Source organism: Salvia splendens, chromosome 10 (assembly GCF_004379255.2).
Source record: "Salvia splendens isolate huo1 chromosome 10, SspV2, whole genome shotgun sequence".
Lineage (NCBI taxonomy): Eukaryota > Viridiplantae > Streptophyta > Magnoliopsida > Lamiales > Lamiaceae > Salvia > Salvia splendens.
This window is the reverse complement of record NC_056041.1, coordinates 17,010,169-17,018,646: the sequence shown is the minus strand read 5'-3', so window position 1 is coordinate 17,018,646 and position 8,478 is coordinate 17,010,169. Positions and strand designations below refer to the sequence as shown.

The window sequence follows — 8,478 nt, the reverse complement described above, 5'->3', positions numbered from 1 at the left end:
TTTCTTAAAACCTGAGTCGGTCAAATATGAGACATTTATTCACGGACGGAAGGAGTAGAACATAGTATAAAATAAGTCCATATTTCATCTTTATAAAATAGCTAATTTGAGCTTTGAACAGTTAATAAGTCAATATTTATTTTTTACAAAAAAGATTCAATATTTTTTAGTTGTATCTCCATTGTTATATGAGAAAGCTTAGATAATAAAATGCAATTCGCTAATTTGATGGTGCAGAGTGGTGAATTTTTTCTCTATATTTTTCATTTTAGTGAGTAATAAAAATAATTGTTTGATATAATTAATTAAATATTTTAATTTAAAACTTTTTGTACAAATTTGAAACATTAGTAAAACTTTTTGTATGCATGATATAATTTGAAGTAACGGTGTTAGTGGAGACTTAGCTGAATGTATTATTTTGAAATACTTGATAAATCTTTTGCATATAATACGTAAACTTAATACTTTTTATACTAAATTGAAAGAAAGCTAAAATATTTTTCGTGAAACATGTAACTACCCCTAAATAATTATGAGTCCAAGAGTTAATAACAATAATATAAAGCAGAGAGAATAATATAAAGCAGAGAGAATATTTGTGGGGCCCTTTTCAATCGATTCCATCCCGGAAATGGCGACACCAGAATCCAATTCCGCCGCCGCAATGGCAGCGCTCAAACGCCCGAACGTGCTTCGCGTCTCCAACTCCTCACCAGAAAACAAAAGGTTGAAACCGGAGGAACAATCCGAGACTCAGAGTGCTACCATCGCTGCTTCCAGTACAACCAAGGCTTTATTCGCGTTAGAGGCCGGTGCAGCTGAAGACAAAGGGTTGCGCCACTCCATGGAAGATGCTTGGCTGGTACTCGAAGACGCCTCCTCCGATTCCCCGGGAAATTTGAGGTTCCTTGATCATTAATTTTCCATTTCCCCCAATTGCAGCTGTTCGTATCTGTTCGTGTTACTAATATTCTCTTAATTTGATTATCATTCTATTGTTAAATTCAATTGCTTTTTTGTTTACTTTATTCAATTTTGTTTTTCTTTCTTCTGAATCTCTTATGCTATAATAGATGTGCGCATTTTGCAATTTATGATGGACATGGAGGCCGGCTAGCTGCGGAGTATGCGCAGAAGCATTTGCACAAGAGTGTGCTTTCAGCAGGCTTACCACGTGAGTTGGTCTGTCTATCTATGCATTCAGTTGATTGTTCCAATTTTGAGTTTTCTCCTGATAATACTGGATTTCTGTTCAACCTTTTTTGGGTATTTTCTTATTAATAATGCTACTCTCTTGTTCTTGTGAAACTTCAGCTGGATGTTAAGACTGCGAAGAAGGCTATACTAAATGGTATGCCTCTTTTAACTTCTCTTGCTCATCTACCTTTTGTAAGTGTGATTCAAGATGTTGACTGGATGACATGTTTCTTCTTTGGGTAGGATTTAGGAAGATGGATGAGGCTCTACTTCAGGAAAGTGTTGCAGGTTTCCATATTTTTTGTTTGTTCTTCGTTTCCCTCGCTGCTACTAAAATGAAAAATGAATGGCGCAGTAATGCTTATGTTGATGTAATGCATGTCACTATTTCTAGCAGGCTTTTTACTATTTGATAAATTCAAAATTTGAAGGTATGGTGCTTGATGCATTTCAATAGATTGAATCGCTGGTAAAATGCGAGTTTATCCCTATATTTTTCTTCACTTACAAAATTTTGACCAAGGATCCAAGGGGTTACCCTTATATTTTTCTTCTCTGACAAGATTTCACCATGGATCCAAATGATTCCTCTCATCCGTGCGAACCTGACGTGTGAAATTGTGGATGTGGATATCATTTTTTGTGTTTTGTTTTAGTCAAGTATCTTTATATGCGTTTCACTTTGGCTTGTTGATAGGGGGATGGCAAGATGGTGCCACAGCTGTATGTGTTTGGGTATTGGGACAAACAGTAAGTTTTCCTTTACTAAATGTGCTATGCAATATATGTTAAAACAATATCAATAGGATAAGATGTAGCTTGAATATGAAGTATTTGGCGTTCTTGGCATTGGTCGATATAGTTAGGAGCTGGTTGTTTATTTGTGATCCCTTGTGTGCAACTGGATTGAGCAAAGGAACAATATTTGAATCAATTATAAACAGAATATGCAAGTGGAGAGAATTTATTTGAATGTTGTAAGAATCACAGTTCAGCTTGGTAATTCATTTTTTGCCTCATATTCTTGTTCCTTAGCACTTAGCATTAAGTGCTTTTCAATGAAATCAATGAGGTTTTTTTAATGACTTCCCATTATGGTGCATATAAGAACTATGCATCTAAATTTGGCATTGGACGAAAAGAGGAGGAACAAAATAAATCTATTCATCCAACTTCCAAGTTTTTCATTGAATGAAAAGTGGAACAACAGAATAAATCTTTCCACCAACCATAAGGCATTTTTTAACAATTCTTTAAAAAACTATGTCCATTTATAGGACAGTTTCATGTTAATTTCAGATACTGATTAGTTGTGTTGCGATAGTTCAGGTGATGAATGTCTATTTTTTTTATTAGAAATAATAGTTTGCACCAACATTTGGCTGGGAATGCACCATTTGTCTAACTAATTCCCTTTATTTTTCTTCTCTGAATCTGTAATGATTTTGTTTTTAGGTGTTTGTTGCAAATATTGGTGATGCAAAGGCAGTAGTAGCAAGATCATCTGTTGTAGATGGCTCACAGAGTTGTTTGGACGGATCAAATCCACTAAAGGCTATTGTTTTGACTCGAGAACACAAAGCCATATATCCACAAGAGAGAGCACGGATTCAGAAGGTTTGCTTTGGGGTGCTAGGATAAGATATACTCACCATTATTGTACTCCCTTTATTCCATGTTAATAGAGCCGTTTCATTTTCTGCACTCGTTTTGGCCCTTTATTGGTGGACTATTTTCTAGTGAATGTTACACAGCTACACGAACACACATAATGCACATTACAAGATTTGATGACCTTTATATTGAGGCAGGCGAACTTGTGTGGCTCACTATTTTATTGGAACTGAACAACTTCCCTGATAACTGGGATTCTGAAATTATTTGTCCATTTTTAAGTTTCTCCCTATTACTTTTTAGTCCCATTATGCCTCATTGTTGTTCTCAAGTTGTGTATACATATGTTATATAAATTTTAATTTGCTGGAATGTTCTGAGTGTGGCTACCTAACTTGTCCTTCCTTGCTCTTTCTACTTGGATGAATAAGTACACTGCTGAATATATTTACATGAATAGGCTGGTGGATCTATCGATTCAAATGGACGATTGCAGGGGCGTCTTGTAGTTTCTAGAGCCTTTGGAGATAGGCAATTCAAGAAGGTTCTGTTTTTATCTTCTTGCTCTTTCCAACATCATTTTTGTCATGTCATGTTGTCTTTAACATGCAACTTAGCATGTCTTTCACTTTTATGTTTTAACTTCACTTTTCATCTTTATAACTCTCAATGGGGGTAGGAAACTCCATCTGGTAGTCAAGTTACTTTACCTCATAGGGCTGCCAGGGAGGACATTCATTCCTGCATGTTTTGGATGAAAATTGCACACATGTGCCAATTTATACATCGATTAAGACCAAATAAGTAGATGTCCAACATCCTCAGAACATATACGCATTATTCTAATTTCCTTGTCATTTGCTTTGTGTGTTGTGTGTTGGAGGAATAAAATTTACCAGGTCACATTTCTGAGTTTGTTAATATACTTTAGAGCATTGCATACATCTTGAAGTTCTAGCATACTTTCTATTCTTGTCTAAACGGACAAAATAAATTTTTTTTCAGGTAGGCGTTTCCGCAATCCCTGATGTTCATTCATATGACCTTACAGAGAGAGACTACTTTATGATTCTTGGCTGTGATGGCTTGTGGGGGGTATATCTCCATCTCTGTGAACTATTTCATTATCTGCATTATTTCACAGAGATCTCAATTCATTTGCCTTAAGTTTTCCTGAATATGGACCACGTGAATGATTTTTTATCCAACTTCTAGGTCTTTGGAGCGGGCGATGCTGTTGACTTTGTTCATAAGCTGTTAAAGGTTCGTTTTGCTCTATGCTTACTGAGAATGTATGAGAATTGGTAGATAAGAATAGCTTACAAAAGTTTTAAGGGGACGTTTTATTATGACTGACTATTTGGAGGATTAGATGATCGACAAAGCTTAAAATGCTCGAAATTTATTATAGTATGTGATGGATTAGCTTATATTATGTTTATTTATCTAAACTATCATCCAAAGTAAACACCCCCTAATAGTATACGTATCATCTATTGACAGGAAGGTTTATCAGTCACAGCCGTGAGCCGCCGGCTTGTCCGAGAAGCTGTCCGGGAACGCTTGTGTAAGGATAACTGCACTGCAATTGTCATTGTATTCAGACATCGGTAGCGAACCAACTCTATTTCGGGCTTCAGTGGCCAGGCTCAGTGGAACCTCTCTTTCTGTTGTTTTACCTTTCTGTGTTACTGAGAGTGAGGGCTCTAAGTTTGATGTGCTCAAGATGTCTTTTGGTTAACTATATTCAATTTTGAGATGATTTATTAACTATTTTTGGTTGAGAACTCTCAAGTTCCAGGCTTTATGGCTTTTTTGTTGTTGATTTTCTGTGAAAATGGTTTGTTAGGGTATATTCACTTTCTGATTTTATTTTTTGGTTGTATCAGAGAAAGTATAGATGGATGATGGAGCATGTCAATTTTCTCACAGGAGAAGAGGTTTAGGACATAACATAAAATAATTCCAAATTTTTTCAAAAAGAAAAATTAATTTAAAGAAGCAACAGTAGTCACTAAAATACATAAAATGAAATAGTGGAACACAAATGACTTTAATAATGTTAATATATGAATAATACTCATTTAAATCTTGTAATTTATAAAATACTCAATCTTATCAAAACATACATACAAATTTTTAGATTGAAGAGATAAAATGGCCCTTCAGTCAAAATATAATGGAGTAGTATAATTAAGGAATTGATTTGAAAAAAAAACGAGAGTATTAATCTCTACCAAAAAAACGAAAATAATGTTTAGTTCGACTTTTTGTATGTTGTTCGTGTCGATTACATGGTTATAATTATGTCATGAATTTCACATATTTGCACAAATGAATTTATTTAAGTTAATTTCTTCATATATCGGTAAAAATAAAAATGTATTGGACTAATGTCGGAATGTTGTCACTGATGCATGTATCTCGTTGATTAAATTATTGCAGATCGATATTTAATTTTTATTTATTTATCATCATAAAATAATAGTTAATGGTAGCGAAGATTATGATTATGAGAATAGTAGTACCATATACGGCACTCATCATTGGTCTCTCAGATTTTATTATATAAGATTCCTAAATGATAAGAGGCACATGCTTCCACTTTGATGGGGATACGAACTAAACAACTAAACAATAATTGCGAGCCCAATAGCAGTGACGGCCCATCAGCCCAAAACCCAAGAAAGAGTATCAGTTCGGCACAACCAAAGAGTTCGGTCACAGCCTATAGCTCGGTAGTATCAGTTCGGCACAACCAAAGAGTTCGGTCACAGCCTATAGCTCGGTAAAAGCCGACCAATCGAGCTCAACTCTCAGATCGGCAAAAGCTGATCGGCAAAGTTCAGCAGTTCGGTCTCAGTATTCGACCGAACAAGGAGATAGTGGACCCATGCAGGATCTCCACGACCTCCATTACACCCACGATCTATTTAGTGGTATTAAGCAGTTATCAACCCCACTACTAGGGCTGCAAACCACGATCTTAGTTCGAATGTATAAATAGAACTTAGATCAGATAGACAGGGTTAAGCTCTCTAGATCCTGAATCTTATAGCAAATCAGTATTGTAATCTGTAAGCGAGACCAAGCAATACAAATTTGCCCTCTCTTCTTCCCGTGGACGTAGATTTACCTCAGTAAATCGAACCACGTAATTTTCCGTGTTGTGATCGTTTATTACTTGCATTTATTCCCATCAAAAATTCGCCACATCATCACTGGCGCCGTCTGTGGGAAACAGAGAACCAAAACTGTGATAAAAGCGAGTTTTTTATCCTCTTCCACCAAAAAATGCGTACCAGATCACATAATACCCATACTTCCGTCCGTGATGAACGTGAGGAAGCTAGTCCAGCCCGTAGGTCCGGAAAACAGCCTCGGGAGAAATCTGCCTCCAGTTCTCACGGTGAAAGAACAAACCACTCAAAAAGTCATCGCACCGAGCCTCCCCAGCAGCTCGCTTTGAATGAGGCTGTCAAGTTGTTCTTGGCTGAGAAGCAGGATGAGTTCTTAACATTCCTGCAAAAGAGCCAGAAGCCGGAGAAGAAAACGGCGGATTCTCCCTCCCCCTCCAGACATGAAAGTCACTACCGCAGTAGTGTCGTATCTTCCAGGAGAAAGAATCCTCACCACCGATATGTTCCTTCTCCTCCTTGTTACCGAAATCACAGGAGAACTCCATCTCCACCATACCGTAGAGATGTCGGATTCGCTATGTATGGAGCGCTGAAGACTCCATTTTCGGATGATATCACCAGAACTCCGTTGCCACAGAATTACCGAACTCCGTCAGTGACTTATGACGGGTTAGTGGATCCTCATGATTTCCTGGGACGCTATCAGTATAATATGGCGAACCAGGGTCTCAATGAGGTTCATATGTGTAAGCTGTTTCCCGAGCTGCTCATCGGGAACGCAAGAAGGTGGTTTGATAGCCTCCCTCAAGGCAGCATTAGATCTTACAGAGATCTAATGGATGCTTTTCATAGGAGGTTCTTCCAGAAAGCGGAAACCCGAATCACTTCGGCTCAGCTGCTTTCTATACGTCAAGGTCGCGATGAAAAGATTAGCGACTTCATGACAAGATTCCACAAGGAATGCCTACAAGTAGATGATCTCAATGATCTACTTGTCATTTCGGCATTCCAAAATGGAATTCTGTCAGGAGCTCTCTACAGAAAGCTCGTTGAATGCAGTCCGCAAACAGCTCAAGAGATGTGGGACATTGCGGACCAGTTTTCTCGTGCTGATGAGGCAGACCGTCGAAAACGGTCTTTAGACAGCTCTTCCAGAGGAGACAAGAGGAAGCCCGATCATAGCGATCAGGGACATCCTCGCCGAACTCCTTTTGAAAGAATTCAAAGGGCACCGGTACAAGACAGATTGGGACCACGTCTCAATCCTGAGAAACCACCCGCTCAGTTCGTACCATTGAACAAGTCGAGAGCGGAAATTTTCGAACTGCATTCTGATATATTCGAAAAACCAAAGCCGATGACGAAATCGGCCACGCGCCGAAGTCAGGATAAATATTGCTCCTTCCATCAAGACCACGGTCACGATACCGAGGAGTGCCGAAATTTGGCAGCAGATATTGATGTTCTTGTGAAAGCAGGGACGTTAAAAAAATACCAAAGCAAGCTGCCGAAAAAGAATAAGAAACAGAGAAGTGCGAACTGCGCTCCTCAGGATCCTAAAAGGCAACAGGATCCCGAAGACGATGACGAGCCGCAATATGATGGAGTAATCCAGACTATTGACGCTCTCCCAGCCGGGAAGACTAAATCGTCTCTAAAATCAGAGCGCAGAGGCTACAATCGAGAGGAGCCAACACATAAAAGGCTGAAGAAGGAGGAAGTAATTACATTTTCAGATGCAGATCCCGTCCCGGCCATTTCTCCTCATCAAGACGCTATTGTCATTCAAGCCGGAGTGGCAAACAAACTGATCCACAGAGTGTTTGTGGATACAGGAGCGTCGGTTAGCATTCTTTTTAAAGAATGTTTTGATAAACTGGAAGTGGATCCAGCTCGGCTCAGTCCGGCCCCAATTCCTCTGAAAAGTTTCGCCCAGGAGGACACCCGCCCTGAAGGTATTATCAGCCTTCCGATTACGGTAGGAAGAGCGCCTACTAGCTCCAGTACGGTGATCGAGTTTTTTGTGGTAAAAGCTCGATCCCCGTATAACATTATACTGGGAAGAGACTGGCTCAACACAGTTCGGGCCATTTGCTCTACTTATCACCTCACAATCAAGATCCCCACTAAAGGAGGGATAGCAGTCATCCGAGGTGATCAAAAGAGAGCAAAAGAATGTCTGCAGATTGCGCTTAAAAGTGCCGAACAATCAGATCGGCACCATCAAGCATAGCAATCACAGCAGCCGGAGTCAGAGGCAGGCGAAATGAACGAAGTCACACCGGAGCCGAACTCACGACCAGTTCAGTTATACGAAGATGATCCATCCAGAACGGTCAAGATCGGTTTCGCGGGAACACCTCTACTCCGGGAAAAGACCATCCAGCTCCTCAAAGAGTACAAAGATGTCTTTGCGTGGTCTCCGTTGGACATGACTGGAGTGTCTCCCGAGGTAATTACACATCGGTTAAATATTGATCCTTCAGTCCGGCCTATAAAACAGAAGCAAAGACTCTTTGCGGCA

General features: G+C 39.1%; 1 protein-coding gene across 1 annotated transcript; it reads left to right on the top strand.

Annotated features, from left to right (window-relative positions):
- The first annotated feature begins 581 nt into the window (after nucleotides 1-581).
- LOC121750348 (probable protein phosphatase 2C 8) lies at nucleotides 582-4,601 on the top strand. Its single transcript, XM_042144869.1, has 10 exons — nucleotides 582-906; nucleotides 1,077-1,185; nucleotides 1,318-1,354; nucleotides 1,444-1,488; nucleotides 1,898-1,950; nucleotides 2,656-2,817; nucleotides 3,275-3,358; nucleotides 3,820-3,909; nucleotides 4,030-4,077; nucleotides 4,318-4,601. The coding sequence occupies exons 1-10, from the start codon at nucleotides 635-637 to the stop codon at nucleotides 4,426-4,428; spliced, it is 1,011 nt and encodes a 336-aa protein (XP_042000803.1). The 5' UTR covers nucleotides 582-634; the 3' UTR covers nucleotides 4,429-4,601.
- Nucleotides 4,602-8,478: the final 3,877 nt, after the last annotated feature.

Excerpts from the sequence above, each read along its gene's own strand:
- LOC121750348 (XM_042144869.1), top strand. The coding sequence starts at position 635 with ATGGCGACACCAGAATCCAATTCCGCCGCCGCAATGGCAGCGCTCAAA. Across the intron at positions 907-1,076 it reads GATTCCCCGGGAAATTTGAG|ATGTGCGCATTTTGCAATTT; the intron begins GTTCCTTGATCA and ends ATGCTATAATAG. Across the intron at positions 1,186-1,317 it reads CAGGCTTACCACGTGAGTTG|CTGGATGTTAAGACTGCGAA; the intron begins GTCTGTCTATCT and ends GTGAAACTTCAG.